Genomic DNA, 22583 nt, shown 5'->3' with positions numbered 1-22583 from the left:
AACATAGTAAACATTATACCTCTTTAACTAAAGCATGTTAGCATGCTGGCATTAGCCTTACAACCTAACAGAGCTGCTTGCAGAACTGTAGACTGTCACACTTGTTGAGATACATGTGGACCCAAGTGTAGATGAATGGAGATTTCTGAAGTGATGTTGGCGTATCTGCAATTATGGGGATGTCCTTAGGATCATCGTGTTGATCAATGACTGATCAACCAACATCACCAGCCGTGCAGCTGTTGGAATTAAATGTATTAATTTCAGCCATTTTCTACATCGCTTATCATGTGAGGGTCACAGGGAACTTGAGCCCTTACACCCTGGACAGGTCACCAGTCTATCAAAAGGCCGACACACAGGGACAAACAACCCTTCACCCTCACATTCACACTTACGGTCTTTCCCAAATTAACAATTGACTGTCAGATAAATCTGCAATAACTGGAGAAAAGTCACACAGACACTGAAAGGCCCAATCTGGTCGACAAGTTCAAACCAGAACCACCGATCAGTGAATTGATCCATGGACGTGACCCTGCGTAACTGGATTCGCAGAGAGACACCTGCTCTGATAAGACAATTATCTCTGTCCGTTGAAGACACTGCCTCCCTCTGTTTTTATCACTGATGCTGTGTGTGCCTCGTGGCCAATCTGAAGTTCTGGAGTTGTTCAGGGTTCATTACGTCTCTGGCGGGGGGCTAATGGTGCATTGCCTCTCCTTCTGCGCTTGTTACAGTCGTGTGTATTGCATGAGCCAGCATGCCCACGGCTTGATCGATGTCATTTTGACTGATACTTTCACATTGTGTGCTTGTAGGCTGGTGTCTTGAATGGTGGATTATCCATCAAGCTATGGTGGTTCCGCTCAGTTAGTGGCTGCATGACGTTCTCTTCTCTTTTGTTTTGTATTATTCCTCTCACTATCTTTATGCCAGGAGTGAATAACCTACTCTACCATTCACTGTAGTAGACATTCCATTTTAAGTTATATATCTGAGTGAATTAAGTGTCAAATGTTTGCTTGTTCTGTGTTGTTCATGCCTTTAGGTTAGAGAGGGGGAGATTGGACCTTTTGAAAGCATCAAACTAGAGGTTGTTTTCACTCCAACTGTTCCAGGAGAGGCCAAACTAGATTTCCACATCAAGTTCTCCAACCAATCCAGCAAACCAGTAAGACACATTTATCACCTTGCACATGACAGTTAATGGAGCCATAAATAATGTTATTTAATGTAAATCATTTGTGATTGATGATACGTATGTTGGTTGAAACAGATACCTATCTATGTGAGGGGTATTGCAGTCAGCATCCCTGTTTGGGTGGTTCAGCCCACTGTTGATCTGAAGATCTGCATGTTCAACCGCCTCTATCAAGACACTGTTGTGGTCCACAGCAGGTAGGATCCAAAGCCTCAGCTGGCTGATATCTTTATAAATATATCTATAAATATAGCTCATACTAATCTTGACTCTATGATGTTTTTTAATAGTCTGAACTGTGGCATTTAAAAAATTATTTATGTGACTTGCACAGTTTGCAATGAAAACACATTGTAGCATAAGAATGATGATACACTGATTATGTGATTGACTAAAGTCTGTTCTAACAGTCTTCGAGGTAAATGTATAAATAACATATTCACGTAATAATACGTTTATTGTTTTGTCTTAAAAGCTTGGAGTAAATTAGGCCACAGAAAATACAATCTAAAAGACCATTAACTGTCTCCATTTTCTGTCATACTAAATATACACTAAATACATCTCCTCTAATGCAGTAAAAGTAGTTGTGCTGTTGTGAGCTGTTTAATTCTTTAAATTGAAATGTTTGCTCCACACTTGTCTTTTCCATGAACATAAACATGAAACACCCAAATTAAGGAAAGTAAGATGTCATCTAACACCACATTGGTGTCACTTTAAACAATCACCTGCCGCTTAAAAGAGGAAGAAGAAAATAATGTGTGAAGAAGCTCAGTTGTATTGTACTTGTTTTCAAGTCAATGTGCCTGCATCACTGGTGATATCAAATTGTAAGTATCTGTTGTGTATAAGTCCAGTTGACATGGAAGATTAGTCCTCAGGGAAGCCCTTCATTTAACTGGACCCATAGTTTCATGGTTATTTTCTGAAAATTTGATACAATTTCTGTCAGTTTCAAGACATTTTTTATACAAGGTCTTTAACTTGTTGTTAATTATAAAGAAATTGGGATCGATTCTCTTAGTGAGTTACCTAGTTACCTGGTAACAGAGTTTTATAAGTGCTGTATAGAAGAAAACATTATATTTTTCATGTTCAGCTCAGCTGTACCCAAACAACCTCTCTAAGACATAACCCTGTAAATGTTCCTCTTAAGGAAATTATTAGGAAACTAACTTGCCCATGAAATAACGTTCTGTCTTTGAAACCAGTTCCAGTGTTTATGCCAGTTCAGGGTGAACTGTGTTTTCATGTACAGTTTGAGCAGATGGTCCTCAAACACACACACACACACAAATACACACATAGAGTCTATTCTCAAAGGAAACAGCACAGTACTCCCCAGCCTTACCAGCTGTAGCCTTTACTGAGCAGTTTACTTAAATGATATCAAAATGTTCCCACCACAGTTTCGATTCAGACCTCTCTGAAGTTCTAAGTCTCCAGGTAAAATATTTTGTATACAATCTGTGCATTTTTATCATATATTGTATACCTGTGGGGGGAAATCAACTGCTACAGCGTTTTCATCTAATGTGCACATGGAAATGCAGCTACATTGGAAAGTTGAGTTTTCGTCAAAAATGTCATTATGATAATCACCACTTTTATATGTTCTGTAAAGTCAACCCAAGGCAAATGATGGCTGTGAAAATTGGTGGAAGCACCCAGTCACTAAAATGTATAATGTGGCAAAGAGAACTGTCTGGAAAGTCATGACTGCACATGCCAAATAAAATGAATTGCTTTGGCAAAGCGGAAAAGCACTCATTAATCCAAGCTCATTAGGAAGGATAGATGAAAATTACTGTGGACTGTCTTGAACTAATACATCTCTGGGGAGAAGTCAGAAACTACGAGAATATGAACCTCAAAAAGTGCTTGTGTTGAGAGTGCTGTATAATGTTTTTATCAATAGAAACTTTTGCTTCATGAAAAGTCCAATATACCAGCAGACAGAGGTCTGCATATATGACAGCAACAGTACTTTACCTAACCATTGTTATTCATAAACGTTCTTTTTCTTAGTTTGTACTTTGTGTAATAATATCATTTATCATGAGTTGCAGTACCTGTTCTGAACCTGTTTGTTTGTATATAGGCTGTTTTCTTGGACTGTGGTAATGCTAGTTGCAGTTTTCTTTCTGAAACTGTAAAAGTGACAGTAATTGAGCCAGAGTAAGTAAAGACCTTCTGCTGGACTCAGTGCACAGAACCCCGAAGCTGCAACACCACTGCTGCACAAAGAGCTGTTCTCATTAAAGTTCAGTGAAGCTCAACTCAGTACGCGGAACCCTGAACCTGAGAATCACTTGTTGTGAACGCACTGTTGTCGTGATCGGTAAAGTCACTTACATTGATGACTGGTCACCTGTTTATTCAAATTTGATTAAAATTGAAAGCATCACGTGTCTAAATCGCCCCAAATTCGACACTGCGCTTCCTTGGGCCTGGAACATTACACATACCAAGTGTTTCTTGAGATATGTGAACCACAGACAGACAAACAGACAGAGAGAGATTTCTGAAATGATTAGACACATAATTTATTTATACCATTTATCAAGTTCTTATAATTGAACACAAATCCACAATGAAACAAATTAAAAATGGTCTGTAATGCTCCTGTCCACCAGGTCTGCATTATACGCTGTCCAACATGAGTTTTTAATAGACTGTTTAATAGGAACTCTTCAGATTTACATGCAGGTTGCAACTTCTTCATCTGTCTTTTATTCTCACGTCACAATCTGTAACAATCATCTAAATGGTTAACTCAATAAAATCATTATATAGTTCAGATTTAACTTGCATGCATAAAATTAGACAAATTAGAAGCAATAAAATCTTAACAATGAACAACCCAAAATTCACTCACACCGTTACAGCATTAGTGTCGTTTATATGAGTTATTACAATGAACTACAGTCAAGTTGATCCTGTTATTATTTGAGAGGCTGTTCAAACCCCCTGCAGAAGTGAGTGGTACATGTCATATTTCCATTTTATTTGTTGTCATGCAGGGAAAACGTCCTTGGAATAAGAGTGTGAAAAGCATGGACTGCTGACTTAGCACGCCAGCTTATCTGCTGAATGCAAAGCTAAAACTCCCCGAACATACTGAGTCTCTGCCAAAGCAGCAATTTTCACAGAAAAATGGCTCATGGAAATCCCTTAAAATTGACAGGGCCAGCTTAGTTTTTAGCCAGCACAAAACTCTCCGCCTCAGTACGCTGGGGAACCAAGTGACGTATAGAGATGTTCAATAAATGTGCCGACATAATAAAAGAGAGATGTATTAGCTGATAAATATTCCTGAACAGAGGATGATGTGAGGGGCTAAGCTGTATAAGCCCACATCCCCACAATCCTCTTTGGGCCATACAATAGCATATAGAGCAAAAGTAAATCCTTTATGATTATGGATGTGATGTATTAGGAGGCACACCGGAGGTTAAGAACACACTGGGGTGGGGGGGGGGGGGCGCATTTACAGGCGTGTGGTCCATCACCTAGCCAGTCATTGTGTCACATCATGTGGGGGAGGGAGTACATGCGTGGGGGTAGGTTTTTGTGACAACTGCCATCTGGTGCGCTGGCAAAGCAGCACATGTGACAACATGACGATGACAGCATCAGTGTGAACAGCAGCTTTGAAGTTGAAAAAAAAAAATGCTGAAGCTTGCACCAGCAAACCGTGCAGTATGTCACTCCACCTCCAAGATAGTAGTTCCAACACAAGATTACTTGGCAGGGAAACAATAAGAGAGCCGCTGCTTTCATTGCACAGTTTGTCACTTTTTCCTTTGAGTAGATGAGTAGATCCTATCCCACCAGTCCTCCTTCGTTTTTTAAGAGAGCAGCACAGGCAATATGAATATGATTGAATATGTCTCTCTTGTCTATGAGCCAGTGATTTGAATATCACTCCCACTACCTGAAAGAATTTGTAAGAGGCTCTAAAATGTGCAGTGTGTGACTTAAGCTCGTGAGCCAGTGATTGGCTGATTCTGAACTCGGTTGGCAGATTTTTTTATTCTTTTTGGGAACAGTTTTTATTATTTATTTATTTATTTATTTCAAACCCTCCTCCACGGGCACCTGCTGGGGAGTCGAGCATTCCTGCCCAAACTCAAAACTGCCACAAACAAACACAAGGGTCCAGCTTCATAAAGCCGTCTGTTCTCGGTTTCTCATTTCTAATATTCCCACTGCACTTGTCTGAGTCCAGCCTGTGTCCTGTGTTCTTTGGCTTGAATAATAGAAACATATACATGATAAGAACATAGAAAAAACCCTTCTCTTCCAGCTGGTTGAATAATTTTAGTATGAAGTTGACAGTGCTGCATTGTGGGGGGCAGTTGCCTAGAACCCTTGCCGCGAAGACTTGGTATCCCATGAGGCTTTGGAGTATACATGTAGAGTAAGCTGGAGCAGTCACCTGGCCCAGTGTCACACGTGTCAGCTGTTTAGGACTGTTAACAGTAAAAGATAATGTTCATGCTTGTTACTCACATAACTCTTAATACAGTCTCTACACAGGGAGTTTGTTAAATTATTAGTCTCACTTTAGAACAAACTGTGTTATAGTTTGAAGAGAAGTACCCTTAAACTTTTTCCTCTTTTTTTATATTTGACAAGATTATCTGTAGGCGTTTTGCCTTCAGCAGACAACAGAGGTACAAGACAGGAAACATGAGGAGAGGAAGGGCTATGACATGCAGCAGCGGCTCCCAGCCAGATAACTGTCTGTTACACTAAAGTGCCTCAAACTAGCCCGGGAACCACATCGTGCTCAAGTTCCAGAGAGTTATTTAATTGGAAAAAAATGACTAAAATATATTAAGGGTGTGCATGCACTGTGAGGAAGTTAGTTTTAGAAGCAGCACATGGATGAGTGAGAAATGAGAGAAACATTTGTACCCGTTGTAGCTGAAATGCCAAAACACAATGGACTGCACAGATTGCACTCACAAGCATTTATCTGCCACTGCAATAGCCTCCACTCCTTAAGGAGCTTGTTCCCACAAGATCTCCTGACTGTCGTTATTTACTCCCATTTAGCAATAAGGGTATCACAAAGGTCAGCCATTAATATTGGACAATAGGTCCTGGCTCTTAGTCAGCTTTCCAATTAATCTTAAAGGTGCTATTGAGTGTGAAGTTCTTCCCCATTGTCACATTGGAAGAAGAATTTACTGAATTTGAATATAGGGGTCTAAATCAAGCAACAATATATGCCAATCTGCAAATATTGGCCTATAGTTTTATTAAATAATAAACTGTTCTTTGAGGATCAATTTTAGAAACATAACTACCACTTTCAGGCATTGCTTCCCTGAATTTATTTTATCATGTAAATCAATGCACAAGGGAAAGAAAACTTTAACTGTTATGTAAAGGTTAACTCATCATTATCACTGTGTGAGCTGCCATGAACTTATCTGTAAATAACAAAATATTGTTTCTGGTCACAGGCAGCCAATAAAAAAGACAGGATCAGCTAAATACTCCTGTTAATTAAAATTCCTAATTATCCTAAATGATTATGTATTCATGAATGTTCCCCCCAAGAGTGATTTGAAGGTTGTTATTTGGCTGGAATAAAGATAGCTTCTAATATCCCCCAAGTGTCCCTGAGAGTCTTCGCCTCAGGGAAACAACCATCTGTTTAACCCCCATCAAAGTGGGTCATTTAAGTTTGGAGGGGAATTGAAAAATGAAGGGTTCCTCAGCCTGTGTGGCCTCAGTTTGCTCGTTTCTTACCTTTGCGTCTTCGTAGACATGAGCAGACACAACAAAAGGTTATTGCTGTACATGCACATCACCTGCAGCGAACAGCGAGTTTTTCCTTAGTGTGTTTGTGCTGTCATTGTTTTAGGAAGGTGTGTAAGTGTGGGCTGTGGTTGGATGTGTTGGAGAATTCCCAAGGTGAGGAGCCATTTATATCACAAACCTCAGCTATTACTGAGGCTCGTAGCCACAGGCGCAACCATCTGTTGGAGCTCCTGGAAAATGGGTCAGCTGAGTGATACGGACATGGTGTTCTATACATCACTCAATACAAGGCTATTTCTGTAGGTGTCACTCAAACACAAGTCTTTTGTTTGTCCTTGCCGAGTCCTCAAGGGATTAGAGGTTTTGTTAGAGGATGTCCATTTGGAAAAGCACCAAAAATATCTATTTATTGTTGTTTTTCTTGTTTATATCGCCTAAAAATAAAAACCTGCAGCTCCAAGTATCAATGGGAACAGGCATATCAATGATACATTTGAGTTATTCTCTTGTATCAAAGAGCTAAAGGGGAGAGGATTTTGCCTACAGACATAAAGACCTGAAGGTCAACAAATGATCCTTCCAGGGAACTCATTATAAAGTCTACTCTCTGTGAAGAATCAATCTGATTGGCCCAGCTCAGGCTACAACTATACTGCAGGGTACAAGATGTCAGTGCAAGGCAGGGAAGAAGGTTATCTGTAAAGGGGAAAAGTTAGTTTGTAGAGGTAATTTTAGTGGATGGACATGTCGTACACAGATAGACAAAGGGGATTTGTCTTTTTTTATTGACTGTATATAAAAATGGACAACATGACAGCTGCCCAAAGGTGAAGCCAAAGCGTCCTGATCACCCCGTGGTGGCTGGCTGCAGTATAAGTCATCAACCCCACCACAGGGGTGAAACCTGCATCAGTGGGAACTGTATATAAGTCTAATGGTTCCTCATCATACCAAAGGATGTTGAAAATTAAAATGGGTTAAAAGTTTGGATTTTAACTATTATCTTTCTATAAGCTTAACCATGTTGTGGTTTACATTTACAAGACACTGTATGAATAAATCATATATACATTTTATTGAATTTTCAAATCCCTTTTGAATATTTGAATGTTTTGCAGAATTTCCACTTTAATATGGCTAAATATACAGTCTTTGTTTTGGAAATTGTGGGTGTGTTTTAACAATCATTTAACCAATCGCTGTTACTTGGCAATGGCTTTTTCCACAAATGGCAGGTATTTGATGACTCTCTTCAATAATCTCTGTATCATATGGTAAAAAATGTAGCTTTCGTGAATGTACATTATATTTGAGTGTGTAATAATTAGTTGCATCTCTAATACAGAGACCATCTTGCTGTAGTATTGTCATTTCAAGAAAGGAGCTGTGGCATATCCCCGACAGACTGGGTGGAAGTGAAGTCTGCCCTTTTGGATTTTACAATGTCCCTGTATATAAATCCCTTTGTGCTACCACCTGTGCATTATCGTATCTGTGTACTTCACCTTTGTCTTAGATTCATGCACCTAATGTGTTCACTTTATGCCAATGAAACCATGTCCTTTCAGAGCCAGCACAGCGTTGAAGGTGACTTTTGATGTGTGCCCGGAAATGAGGAAACACATGGAGATCTTACCAAAGACCGGCTTCATCCAGGCTCAATCAAGCCTTAATGCCCAACTGAAGTTCCTGCCGAGGTGAGGAAGGACACACAGAGGATTCAATGATAATGGAATCACTGGAGCATTGATAATCTTGTTTTGGACTGTCAGCCTGTTAAGATTCTATCAACCTTCTCCCAAAGTGAAAACTCTGTCACTCCAAAGGAGAATCATATGTATTGTGTCAGGTTGTGGTGTCCTATCCTCTGCATCTTCAAGCACTGTTGCAGGGAACCTGGTTCTTTAGTTTCTTTAGAGGTGTCCGCAGCACACAATTAACAATACACGATTACAGTACAGACAATTATTCTTTATTACTACTCTGGTTTGTTAATCTTAACCATAGTTTCTACTGGTGCAGTGCCCATTCTAACCCTGCCTGTTTGCTTTGCCTGTGGTTAATGCTGGTTGCAGCTTTCGTTCTGAAACTGTAAAAGTGACGTGCAGTAATTGACTGTCAGTAAGTTAAGACCTGCTGCTGGACTCAGAACCATAAAGCTGCACCACCACTGCTGCAGAGCTGCTCAGCTGTTTTTCATTACACAGAGCCCCAAACTGAAGAACCAGTTATCTTTGCCATGTTCATGAACGCACTGTTGTCAGGATCAACAACATCACTTACGTTGAGTCCCTGCTGCCGCTTCAACACAGCGCTAGTCCATGTTTATTTAAAGTTTATCAATATAGAACATTGCATGTCCAAAAAGCACCACTGCACTAGGGCCTTTAATAATACATATGCCAAGTGTGAAGGCGATGAGATGAACAGTTTCTCAGATTTCTGGAATTCATCGGAAGAATACGTTAAAACAACCTTCTAAAGTTAATGAGATCTGGATGCACCAGCATAAGGCTGGGTGATATGCCCAAAAATGATATCAAGATAAAATAAACTGAACATTTTCACATTAGTTGATTTCGATAATGACCTTGATAAATGCAAAATGATTATTTCAGATTTTTGATCTTGAGTGAAGATTGTTGTCATCAATGATGTGTTTTATCTCCTCTGTGGCACCCTGCCTAAGCAATATCTCAGTATATATTCAACCTTAGTTGTATTGCTACATAATGAAAATTACATTGTAATAATTATTCATGTGTTTTATCACCAAGCACTATAGATATAAAAAATATATATTTATTTACTACAGAATTGTCTTTTTAAGAAGCAACTGCGTTCATATTATCTAAAGATTAACCCTTAGCTTGCATTAAGTGAAAATATCTTATGACCGATGAGGAAGTAGCTATCCAAATTTTATTAAAATAGAATATCAGCTGACTAAATCTGTTATGAAATAATTTACTGGGATAGCCTAACAGAGTCACAAATGACAGTCAATCCACACGCAGTCAACAGCCAGCAGGTAGAAAAGAGTTGCTCCACAATTCCTATTCTCTGAGTGCAGGGGCACAAAGGCTTCTGATAATGGTTCGGAATGACTTTGAAGTACATGGTAATTCTTTGTACAATAATATCAGCTCTATATTTAGACAGCAGGAGAGGCAGGAGTTGAACTGCGGTTTGAATGCCAGGAGAGCCGACCGGGGACCCCCAGGGCAGATGTGAGAGGCGAGCAGTATGTAAAACCTCAGCGTGGGCACTAGTGTACCTCTACCCACCCTCCAGTTTTTTTCCCTTCACAGTTCAGCAGCTTTGTGTATTGATAGCTGAGAAGGAGAAAAAATAGGTTTTTTTTCCCTAATTGACAAAAGTTCAGGGGAATGCAGGGGTCATCGTTCAGGCTGGGGGCAGGAGGAGATAGTGGGGAAATGCCAGTAATCTGCCTCAGTGAATCGGCAGAGGTTTAATGCAAGGATTAGAGGACAGCATTACTCGTGCTGCTGCTAAGATGGTGCCACGCTCACGAGCACCAACACAGCTACCACCCCCTCCGTACTCCCTCCATATCACACTTCTCACATTCTCCGTCCCTCTCTCTTTCACTTCTCTCCCTCTCTCTCACACTTTTTTTTTTTTTTTCTTGGCCCCTCACCTCTTTGCTTAATTATACTCTTTCGGTTTTCTCAATCTCCACTGTTCTCTGTCTCTGTGCTTTTCCACCCTGCCTCTGACTACATCTATTCTGCCTCTCTCTGTTATTCTCAAACTGCTCTCATCCCTCCATGCACCCACCATCCAACCGCTGCTTATATGGCTGGCCCTGATTCTGCTTACATAACCTAAGACACTAGACCCAGTTCCCTGTGCTCTAATTTTTCAACAGCGTTCTTCTCAAAGGATAGTTCCAGATTGTTATTCTTTTCTTCTGTAGTTGTAGCCATCAGGTTTATCTGTGATTATATTCACATCATTAGCACACCAAGTTAATGAGTGAGTCTGACCTTAACCCGATGGACTGAACAACCATTTCACTCCATTATTCAGTTCACGATTGTGTTGGTATATGCCTATTTTTTTTGCTCTAACCAATTGGAAGATTTATCTGTGCTGCTAACTTTAGCAGTTGCTAGAGGCAGTTACCACAATCACAAGAAATATGCCAAACAGGGTTAGGTTAGAGTTATACTGTATGTATGAGACAACATGCAGCTACGATCATCTCCTCTATTCTTGTCTTTATTTTTTTTGCCCATTTTCAGTTTTTGAAATGCATATAGGATTTTAAAATAAAGATAGGGGGAAAAAACTGCAACTTGGGAAATGAACAAAGAGATTTTTATTGTGCAGAGGTTGGAATATTTCTTTTACAGATCAGATGACTCTTTGATGATTCTGGAAATAGAAGATAAATTTAATATAGATATTCAAAACTGTTATAAAGTTTTGTTGGATTACTTTCCAAAGATGTAAAGGGATTTATCTTGCCCAAAGCCTCCAAAGATTTGTCTCTACCCCCAGCAGGAGATCCATACAAATCATGCACAAACCATACATGTCAGGAAGATGTGTCGCCTTCTGTGTCATCTCTGTCACGGTTGGAATTTGCCTTCCAATCTGTTGATTTTTGGAAGGTTTGCTTTTTTTAATACAGCAGCAGCAGCAGTGTGTCATTTAAAATGGCACTGCCAAGTTTCCCTAGTCAGAGCCTGTGATTGACTGTCCAAATCCTCATTAGCAGCCCAGCTTTCACTCTCACCGGTGTCATCCACAGACACACTGTTAAATCTCTGTTCTGAAATGAGTCATAGCTTTCAGTCTTTACACAGGTGTTTGCTTCTTGCCTTCCATCCTCTGGCTCCTCAGGAGCGGGTAAGCACATTCTTGCTTCCTCCTGTGGAGGATTGCGCTCAACCTGCCCACATCCTCCACTGTCTTTCCTTTGCTTCATCCCTCGCTGCCTTCTGTCTTCCTCCACTTTTATTTGTCACCATCCGGCCCACATGTTTCCCTCACATATCCACAGCTATTGTTCCATACGCTACATAATCCTCCCCACAGTATCGAGGCCAGTGGTTCACACAGGTTTGTGATCTTGTTCAGCAAAGAGGAATGTTGCTTGGTTACACTCAGAAGAAGAAAGACTTAATGTTACTGTAACCTGACTTTGGGCTCATGTTAATTGTGTTTCAGTTTCTGTTTGTGTGTTGTGATATTATTTTGTTATTTTTTCATTTTCAGTTGACATGTAGGAAACACATAACACATAACCTATATCCTGGAGTGGTTAATGTTTTTAATGACATACCAGACCTATTTGATTTATTTCACTGCACTGAAAAACAAGGTGATAGAATTAGCATCATTAGCATTAGTATGAGCCATGTGACCTGGCTAACTTGGCTTTTGAACATTTTCTTCCAGTTTAGTAGTTTGTATAACCATAAACCATCCTTCCAGCATTAAGTAAAACATACTGCATGTGGAGAATTTCAGTTTAACAGATTTTAAAACGACTAGAGGACAATTTGTATCTTATTTTTGCTGTGTAACCCTGATGACTAGATCATTAGAATAGGATTGCTTGAATGAACAGTTTAGGTGTAATCTCTGGAGAGCGAGCTGTGTGTCCCTACCCAGCGGTTCCATCTGATAAAAGGGAGATTACAGGGATGATTTACCACAGATTAAACTGGCAGCTCTTCCGGTTCTGTTGCTTCTAGATCATCGCTCATGACAGCGGCTGAAACTTTAATGACGCTGCAACTTGCAGGAAAAAAGGCAAACAAAAGAACTTGTTTGGTTCTATGATTTTTAAGATTTGTTTTTGTCCTCACTGACTGGAGGTTTTGACCATCCATTTCCACATAATGTCAAATCCCTATAGATCCTCGTAATCCGTTTTCTAATCTTTTTCATAATCACTTTTTTTAATGGTGAGGTGAAATTCAAGCTGGAGTCCATATTGAAAAGGATTTTCATATATATTTAAATATGTATATGTTATTTCTTTTTACCTTTTTGGCTCCCATCAAGTAAAATGAAGCACTAAACCTGCTACTTTACTCACATCAAACGTTTCCAAATCTGATGAAAAATGTCCTTTGGGTGCTCTCATGGATTATATGTGCTCATCATGATTATCACTTCAGCTTTTTTAACAGATGGAAATGTAGATAACGTTGATCTGCCCAAATGTTTCAATAGTTTTTGGTCAAATCCTTTATACATCACAGCTCTCTGACCAGAACAACTATTTCCATTTTACTATGTCATCCACGGATGTCCGAAGAATCATTAAAGAGCACGGAGGAGAATTACTTTGGATGAGGCTGTGGATAATCTGGCAACAGAAAGGAAGAGCACACAAGTAAATCTGCGCAGGACTCGGACAAATCTGAAACCCCATCCACCCGCAAAATTCTCCCGAGCATATGGCCTGTCGACGTCCCACCAGGCTTTTCCACTCTGCCCTGCCAAGCTAATTCAAGAGTGACTCTCCAGCAGCGATTCTATTAGCAGGCAGAACAAGAGCGGGTCCTTAAATACACCCTCTGTGCTCATCGGTCAAGCTACAGAGGGAAACATACACTTTTTTCTATTACTTGTCTTCTTAGATGCAGAGATTTAATTTGTGAGGAAGTGACCTATCTAGCTTTGAGTCATTGAGGGTATCTGAGCAGGACGGCGTGTTTACAGCAGTCGCGTGCAGAAACGAGGCCTGGGACACACAGTGCCAAACCTGTCCTTGAACCTGAAGCTGACAGATTTGTTGAAGGCGAGGCTTGGTTGTTGCGCCTTGAAAAAAAAAGAAAACACGTTGACTGGAGAGCTTTAAAACCACTGACATTTACAGTATTAGCTCTCAAACCTTCAACCAGCATTAAGAGCGTGAAGAGGAAAAGACAGAGAAGACAGCTGATAAGAGAGAAACAGAGAGGAGGGAAAAAAAGAGAAGGATGGAGGGAAAGTGAGAGAGCAAGAGGAGGGGGTGGATTTCTACCACAAACTGCATTTGACCAGTTTGACCAGTGTTTACATGATAATTAGCTACACATACATATATACCGTGTATGTTATCACAGAAGCAGCTCTTAACACTGGAGGATACTGAGAAACTGGAGTTTTACATAAGCCTGTGCATGACTACTGGGCCTCTTTGAATCATACTTACGTCTCTGCCATCACCATGGCTACAACCTACACTAGTGTGGAGGCGCACTCCACATCTCTCTCCTGCTTTCCCTGGCGAGCCGATCCTACAGTCGTGGGTTAAAGTAAAGTAAATGGGTGTTCAGGGTCTGCATCTTTATCTTTCTTTGAAAAGCTCGACAGTGGCTCGTAGCTTTTGACTGCCTGTATCTGACTTATTGAAAAAAAATATTAGCAACCTTTTAAATCACTGTTGTGTTTGTTTTCAACCTCTGATTGGTCGTCTTTGCTCTTCTCTGTACATGATGTTAAGATGAAGCAGTGTTCATGAGAAAGTGCCACTTTGCATATCTGTGTGTGCTCTTGCTCTATCTCTTACAGACGTTCCTTGTCCAAAGATGTCAAGAAGTATTTTGACAGTGATACAGGAGTCCTGGAGGTTCCAGTGACAGTGCAAGTAGCAGGCCAGGTTTGTATCGTACACTACACTGTGTACAGTCAGTGTATTTTACAGTACAGCTCTCTGTGATCCTGTAAACAGTGTATACTGATCCTGCCATACAGAGCTTGTGTCCTATTTTGTCCCTACAGACGCACTGAAGGTTGCAACCTATTTTGCTGGTAACAAGCTAAAATTATCTCCCACCTCCAAGGCCCAGTTACTTCATGGGCGTCAATAAGCCAAGCGTAAAGGTCATTTCACATTGTTTTACTGAAAATGTCTCCAGAAGCTCAGAAGATGGGAAGTTACTGTGGAGGAATTTACAGTGTGTGTTATTCTCTTATTCCATCGCGGTTATATGTTAAAATGTTTTCCTGTTGTTCTGTTGTTTTTACTTAATGTCAAGTCTTTCATGCTAAGCTCTTACAGAATTAGGGATACGATTTCATAATGCCCTCACATATTGTGTATAATTATTCGTCAATGCCAGACAATAGAGTACATGCGGATAAAAAAGACAAGAATATAGGTAATCACTAGAGTTCCGGTAGAAAGAATTTGTATTTCCCAAGATAAAGTCGTATATAACTGATACTTAGTTATTTTCTGAAACAAGTCAGACACAAAATGGTTTGCGCACATAAAAATGTTTGTAGAGAAGTTAATTCACAGCTGCCAAGGTTAATTTTGGTATGAAACAGTCAAACAGTGGCCTGTTACCCGTGGTAACGATCATGCTTTTTAGAAAACTGGGAAACCTATACTGCAGATTCAATCATTTCCCTTTTAGATTTTCGGTAATCTGTCAGGAATTTGACAGCTAAGGCTTCAGTTTCTTTCTGACTTTAGTTTTCGACTGCAACAAAGATCCACCTCTTTACACCTCAGACAACATTTGCTGTTCCTCACCTACAAATCAAAATATCTTCCTCAAGGTACAGCTTGTATTTTGAAATATGAATACAATCAATTCAGAAATCCTTAAAGTGGAAAATCAAATCCTCACAGCAGCCGATTTCCTTTAACTTGTCAGATGCAGCTTTTATTAAAACACACACACAGCAGCTGCTTAAACATTTGTGTTGCATCAATGCCAGTACTCTTTTTTAGTCAATTTAAATCTGGTCCATCTTAGTGCCATATCGCTCCGTCCATCCCCTTTTCCCTTTCCCTACGAGAATGAGGAGAAGAGAGGAGAGGAGAGAAGAGAAGAGAAGAGAGGAGTGTGGGGGTGGGTGGGGGAGTGTGACAAGGAGCCAAAAGAATAGGCCAGGATGCTCCTGTGGAGCACCAAAGCTGTCACCCCTACCCCAGGCCCTGAGCTCCTGGCATTCAACCAACTGCAAACACACATACACATACACACACACACACACACACACACACACTGTGGTATGGTCACCAGACGACACAGCAGCAATGGTGCAGACACCAGTAAACAAGGTCATCTTCTGAGCACTGACATGACTCAAGAAGACGTCATCTTGACAAAATAAAGCCCTGCTCACAAAATCATCAGATTATTTAGTTTTCTATAAATATATGATTTAACCAAAGGGGTAAATTAACCTGATGATCCTGAACAAACCTTCCAGAGACTACACACACACACACACACACACACACACACACGCATACACACACACACACATACACACGTATACATACATACACAACTGACTAAAGTGGCCTTGTCAGAAACATACATTTTGCTTATTAAATACATTAAAGTGCATATATTATTGTTCTGTGACATCATAGACTTAAAAAGTCTTAATTTTTGATAAAAGGAACGTCAGCTTATCCTTGTGCCATGTTCTTTGTTCTCCTTTCAGTTTTTTTCCTTCCATCTGAATGGTGTGAAAATGTATAATTAAGATTTTAAATGTGATACCAGTGCAGAGCAGATTTCAGAACAGACACTGGAACCATGTTATGCAGCATAGTTCTCATGTTGGTTGGAGAAAATAAAGAGAATCCGCATCAAATGCAGGTCTGTTAAGATGCTCCATGTGTGTGTGTTCAGGTGCAGCCTGTCCATTTCACAGTGCAGGCAGTGGTGACTTCCTCAGACCTGCAGTTCGAGCAAACTGAGGTGGACTTTGGCGTCTGTTCCATTTACCAGTCGGTCAAGAGCAGCATTCGCCTCACAAACCTTTCCCTGCTGCCTCAGGACTTTGGCTTCTTGGGAGTTCCAGAGGTACTGCATGAATAACATGAGCTTCTATGATTTCAGTTTGTAGTTGTAAAATTTATTTTCCTGGGTTAATGTATTTATGAAGTACAGTAACCTGAATCCAGATACCAGCAGAGACAATCCTAGACTATCCACTGAAAACAACAAAATGGAGTCAAGAGTATGTTCAGTGCTAGCTTCACTCATCCTGTCACTAGTTTTGCCTCATTTGCAGCTGTGCTGCTATATGCTAACAGTGATCACTTAACAGTAAGATTGTTGACATGAGGTAAAATCCCGTTGGATTACAACATTGTTGTCTGATTCCATAAAAATCTTAAGGATTATCATTTTAATTTTTGATCTGTTTCTGTTTTCCCGAATTACAGTTTATTGAGGTCCAGCCTAATGATGGTTTTGGTACCCTGCTCCCACAACAAACCCTGGACATGGATCTGATTTTCAGTGCCAACAAAGCCAGAGAGTACAACTTCCAGCTCACCTGCAAGTCTGGAATTAACAGGTTTCTTTGTAATCCTTTATTGTTTGTAAATTCTATATATACGGAAATCTTTATATTTGATGGGACATTGATGTATGGAATGAGGATATCTGGTTTGATTTAATTGATTAAATTATATTTTTGTTAATTAATAACATTTTCTTTACCTATTGCATCAGAGATTTCCTGCTGTCTTGCCGAGCAGTGGGTGTCTGCCCTCCCCTTGAGCTCTCCCATTCTCTGATCCAGTTTGGAGCCACAGCATTAGGTGACTACTCCACCACCATAATTGACCTCATCAACCCTCACGTCAACCGTAACCAGTCCAAACAATCAGTGACGCCAGTGATCAAGGACGTCAAGACTCCTGAAGCACCCAGGCTGTTCTCCTTCACCCTGCCCGAGGATTCGGACATCAGCATCACCCCTTCAGCAGGACGCCTGCTCCCCGGTCAGGTGGAGTAAAGACCATCTTATGTTTACATTGATGTTACAGGGGCACTCCACAACAAAATAGCAGTTTGCTCGTCCTGAGGAATGAAAACAACCCTGTATTGCCCTTTGTGGCCCCTTGAGTCTAAGGACACAAACCTGATGAGGAATCAGGATTGTTTTGGGTTAGAGACTACAAATTAATAACAGACGGCCTTATATTCTGCTGATTCTGAAGCTTTGAACCGAACTCATCAGCTGATGAAGACCATGATATGCAGGGAAAAATACAGGGAAAAGCAAGCATGAGGGCCATCAGTTAATATTTCTTTGTCAGACTATTTTTTTAATGAACTGTCACATTCATACTAGTAAATGGTTGTATTTATATAGCACTTTTCTAGTCTTGATGACCACTCAAAGTGCTTTACACTACAGTTTGCCATTCACCCATTCACACTACAGTGCAACTATTTGTAGCACTTTTTGTTGTTCTTTTGGGCAGTTTGGAGTTTAGGCTTGCCCAAGGACACTTTGGCATGCAGATGGAAAGACTGGGGATTGAACTTCCAACCTTCTGGTTGGAGGACGACCACTCTACCCCTCAGCCAAAGTGTTGTGTAATGGGAGATGTTGGTAGATCAGTCATCGTGATCCAGACACGCTGAGTGAGAATCAGGGCATGTTTGACGAGTCTTTGTGTCCAGCTTTATCGAAGAGAAATATCAAATTTCTTCTAATGTCTTCCCCCTTTAACATAGACTTTGTTTATCTCTATCAGAGTAAACTGAAGATTGTATAGTTTCTTAATTCAGCTCCCTCCTTATCACCTGCTGTCTACCTCAGGAGCTTGATCTCCTGATTTGTGTTTTCTCATGTCCTAACATTGTTTGAGTTGCAAAACAAAAACTCAACCTATTATTTTACTCAGCGAACAAAACCTTGGACTATGAAGTAGGCTGTGTCCTGTTATGACAATTTGACACATATATGTAATAATCACGGAGCTCAGAGGAAAAATCTTGCAGCTCAGTTTAACTCTAGGGTTGTAAATAATTCCAGTGAGACAAACATCACCTCTGCCACCGACTCACAACAGAGGATTTCATAGTGTAACATCGCTCTCTGGTGGACGCCTGATGGAAGTGAACAAGTTGTCATTAATTTGTCTGTGCAGCAATTTCAATGAGTACAGAACACAATAGGAATAACAATGAATCAATATGTTATATTCATCAGCAGATTACTTGCTCTGGATTGTATTTGAAGTCTCTATACATTGTTTCTAGAAAAGATTTATCAATTGTATTTGTTTCTCCAAACTGATAACGGAGGCCCACAGGGAGAAATCCAGTAAATACTCTGCGACTGTGAGACAGGGGGATTATAAGTCTCAATCCACTTGATGTGGTTCACATTATATGAGAAAACTGAGAACCGAGACTGCCCAAAAAGTAATTTAGACTATGAAATATGGATTAGAGTTGAAGATTAAAATCACTAGAGTGTAAGAATACTACAATCTGAATGTCATTCTTTGGTTTCCTGAAAATGTGTACGACAGAAAACACAATACTGATCACCACGTCATCCGAATCTGTATTAGTGTGATGATTAATCACATCAGTGGTAGCCAACACGATGTCCACAAGCACCTGGTCGCTCAAAGGCAGCCAATGAGTTTCCCACAAGGCAGTTCTAAAAATAGCATCATAGTCATCAGTAGAGCTCAGTCAAAAAAGCCTACATTTTTTTCGTGTGTTTTTTTAAATAATTTGCACATAAGATCAAAACATGGAGGCCTCTGAAAGCCTCAACAGAAAAATTCTGAAAAAAATATTTTTAGAATTATTTGTCACGTACTATGTCCCATATAAGGTAGGCAGGGCTTCCACTACTTTTATTTTGCAGAGGCAGCCCGTCATTGCTTCGGGATTGGGGCAGACACACATGTCCCTCCTCTGACCTGCCCTCACTTTGCACATTAACAATAAACACCAACACTAATCAGAAGCTATCAGGGCCGAAACAGGTTTTATTTTTATTAGCTTGAGAATTTATGAGATATGTATTTCCAACATTTTGCACGCAATGCAGTTCACCTGCCACACACAACATGAGACTAGACGGGACACGCACAGCAGGACATCAGGGTTAAAGTGACTGCAGATGATGATGCAGATGATGATGCAACACAGTGTTTTAACTTAATTGTTGATAAAGAAGTGATGCACCGTTTATCCAGGAATATAAATATGAAACACATATTTGTTTATGCAGGCAACACATTTTACAAAACCACAGCACGCTAAGTGTGTTAATATTTGATATTCTGAGACATCAAATAAGTATCCCTCCTTAAGATTCTCTACCCTTCAGGTAGCTTTCAGATTTAAAGAGGTCAGTGATCCCTTACATGAGACCATCTCTCCTCTTACCAGAGATGCCAGGTTCAGGTGACGTTCAGACCCAGACTGTTGGAGCATGAGATCAGAGAAGAGGTGCTGCGTGTTCTCCACCGAGCCAAGCTGCTCCGCGAGAAGGAGCTGGAGATGAACAGACTCTCTGAACAGGAGGTAACTTCACACACACACACACACTCACTCTAGTGACCCCCTCTGCTAGTGAGAGAGTTTTAAATGTGGACACACTTCAACAGTGCAGATTTTGTTATAACCACACTTGCACATGGATGTTAACCGTTGTGTGAACCCATCAGTCATGTTTATGTATGTGATGTGAGACTACAAAGGAGATCCCAGTGGAACCCAGCAAAGGAAAAAAAACATCTACAAATCTAAAGAACAGCAAGATGTCAGATGACCCAAAGACAGACCAACAATCAGAATCATCAAATCCTGTCGACATACAGCCAGGGTAGGTCGGGGTTTTTTTCTTAGTCCTGACTTTTTAACAAACTTTATTTGGAAAACATGTCTAGTCTTCAGAAGGGAAATGCCTGTGAAGTAAAAATTCATTAATAAATATTGTATTGCCAAAAATCAAAGATTAGGTCTGCAAAAAGAGAATAAATTATTCTTGAGGAAATATCTTTCACATGCTCCCTGAAGGCCTGTCTCTGTAAGTAGGCTATACCCAATTAATAACTTGGTTAGAAGTCTGAACTCCAACAACACTGAAATATAAATTACACACAAAGCTTTTACTTGTACAGCCTCTCTTCTGCCAAAGCATAAGTGGTTTCATCAGCATTCCCTCTTCTCTTGGTTTGCACTGATCCCACCATAAACACCGCAGTGTCTCAGCTGAGCTAAAAAACCTTGATGAAAAGGATTTCATTGTGCAAAATTGAAGGAGTGTTTGTTGATTTATTCAAATGTGTGGGGTCTTATACCTCTAGGTCAGAGCAGTATGAGCAGGCCAGGGCTTCTCTGCTGTGCTCCTTCACTCAGCGCTGCAGCGACTTCATCGTTCCCTGTTTCATATCAGAAGGAGACCCTCCTGACGATGACAGACAGGCCCCACCGGCATGGAGGTAACACATGGAGTCCACATCCGTACATAGGAAACATGTCAACCCAGGGAAGTTACAGAACTTGGCCAAGAATAGTCAAGAATAGACTCCTTGTTCTTTAGTACACATTTTTGTTCAAAATAAACTATAATAAGACCGATACACATGATATAATAAGACATGTGACTTGGTGAGCTTTAGTGGGAGGGGTTTTTCCTACCAGAGGAAAGAAAGCTGTTGTTAAGAGCCAAACCTGAGGCTACACTGAGACTAAAGGTAAATCTGACTGGCTACTGGTTTGTATGGCAGTGCTATGAAAGCCATGTGGCCCACTCAGTAGACGTCATCACCTCGATGCCTTTTCTTAAACTAAAGTAATTACCCACTGTCATAGGCAGCAGAGTCAGAAGCTGTCTTATTTAAGAAACTACATTAAATGTGGTTGCAATAAAAGTAAGATAAAAAGCAACACAGTAGCACCAGAGTTACAAATCACATATTAAAAATGCTTTCCTATAAAAATAAGTTTTGAGCAGTGATTAAAGATAGATAGTGAGTTGGTGAGTCTAATCTCGTCAGGCAGGGAGTTCCAGAGCCTGGGCCCTGACAGAGAGAGCCTGGTCACCCTGAGTAGACAGCCTTGACCCAGGGACAGCTAACAAGGACAGGCTGGCTGATCTCAGGTTGAGACTGATTGTAGCATCAAGAGCTGTTAGTGTAAGTGGGGGCCAGCCCATGTTGAGCTTTAATAGTTATTAAAATAAACTTTAAATCAATCCTGAATTTAACTGGCAATCAGTGAAGGGATGCACGGATTGGTGTGATATGAGACGAGCAGCAGCATTTTGAACAAGCTGCAAACGAGTTACTAAGGTTTGACTAAGGCATGTGTAAAGGGCATTACAATAGTCCAGAAGGGAAAAGACAAAGGCATGCATCAGCTTTTTTAAGTCAGGGAGAGAAGGAACTGATTTAATTCTTGTAGATGGAAGTAGCAGGATTTAAGGATTTCATTAATGTGTGTTTTAAAATTCAATAGCTTGTCATGTCCCAACATCTCTTCAGTGCCTTCAACACGCTCTACTTGAAGCTGCAGTGTCCTGCTGTCCAGCCCTCTCTAATGGGGATTTCCAACAACGGACACAACATCATAGACTTCCATCAGGTGGCAGTGGGTGAGTCATTCTGAATGTTTGTGTGATTCACTGGTTCTTCACACACTATAAATGTTCACATGTGTAAACACCTCAAACACCTTTTTTGTATTTTTGTCTTCTGCTTTTAGGACAGAAGGTGATTAAGAAGTTTACAATTCAGAACATTTCGAATGAATCTTTGGATGTATCCTTTCTGCAAAACCAGAGCTCAAGTGCTAATAGATGTAACATCTGCTAATTCATTTAAATCTCTGCT

General features: G+C 40.3%; 1 protein-coding gene across 6 annotated transcripts in view; it reads left to right on the top strand.

The window, feature by feature from the left end:
* Positions 1 to 22583, top strand: part of cfap74 (cilia and flagella associated protein 74) — a 52025-nt gene that overhangs the window by 21745 nt on the left and 7697 nt on the right. For 5 of the 6 annotated variants that reach the window (XM_069527218.1, XM_069527221.1, XM_069527217.1 and 2 more), the window contains exons 20-31: positions 1052 to 1174; positions 1280 to 1401; positions 8554 to 8682; positions 14525 to 14612; positions 16612 to 16785; positions 17151 to 17284; positions 17443 to 17719; positions 20137 to 20271; positions 20439 to 20572; positions 21057 to 21191; positions 22236 to 22345; positions 22456 to 22511. In XM_069527218.1, the coding sequence (XP_069383319.1) occupies positions 1052 to 1174; positions 1280 to 1401; positions 8554 to 8682; positions 14525 to 14612; positions 16612 to 16785; positions 17151 to 17284; positions 17443 to 17719; positions 20137 to 20271; positions 20439 to 20572; positions 21057 to 21191; positions 22236 to 22345; positions 22456 to 22511 (1617 nt within the window). The remainder of the gene's footprint in view (positions 1 to 1051; positions 1175 to 1279; positions 1402 to 8553; positions 8683 to 14524; positions 14613 to 16611; positions 16786 to 17150; positions 17285 to 17442; positions 17720 to 20136; positions 20272 to 20438; positions 20573 to 21056; positions 21192 to 22235; positions 22346 to 22455; positions 22512 to 22583) is intronic. The other variant, XM_069527220.1, reaches the window with a different exon arrangement.

This window comes from Paralichthys olivaceus, chromosome 6 (assembly GCF_024713975.1).
Source record: "Paralichthys olivaceus isolate ysfri-2021 chromosome 6, ASM2471397v2, whole genome shotgun sequence".
Classification (NCBI taxonomy): domain Eukaryota; kingdom Metazoa; phylum Chordata; class Actinopteri; order Pleuronectiformes; family Paralichthyidae; genus Paralichthys; species Paralichthys olivaceus.
Note: the sequence above shows the minus strand (reverse complement) of the source record. Positions and strands in the feature narration are given on the sequence as shown.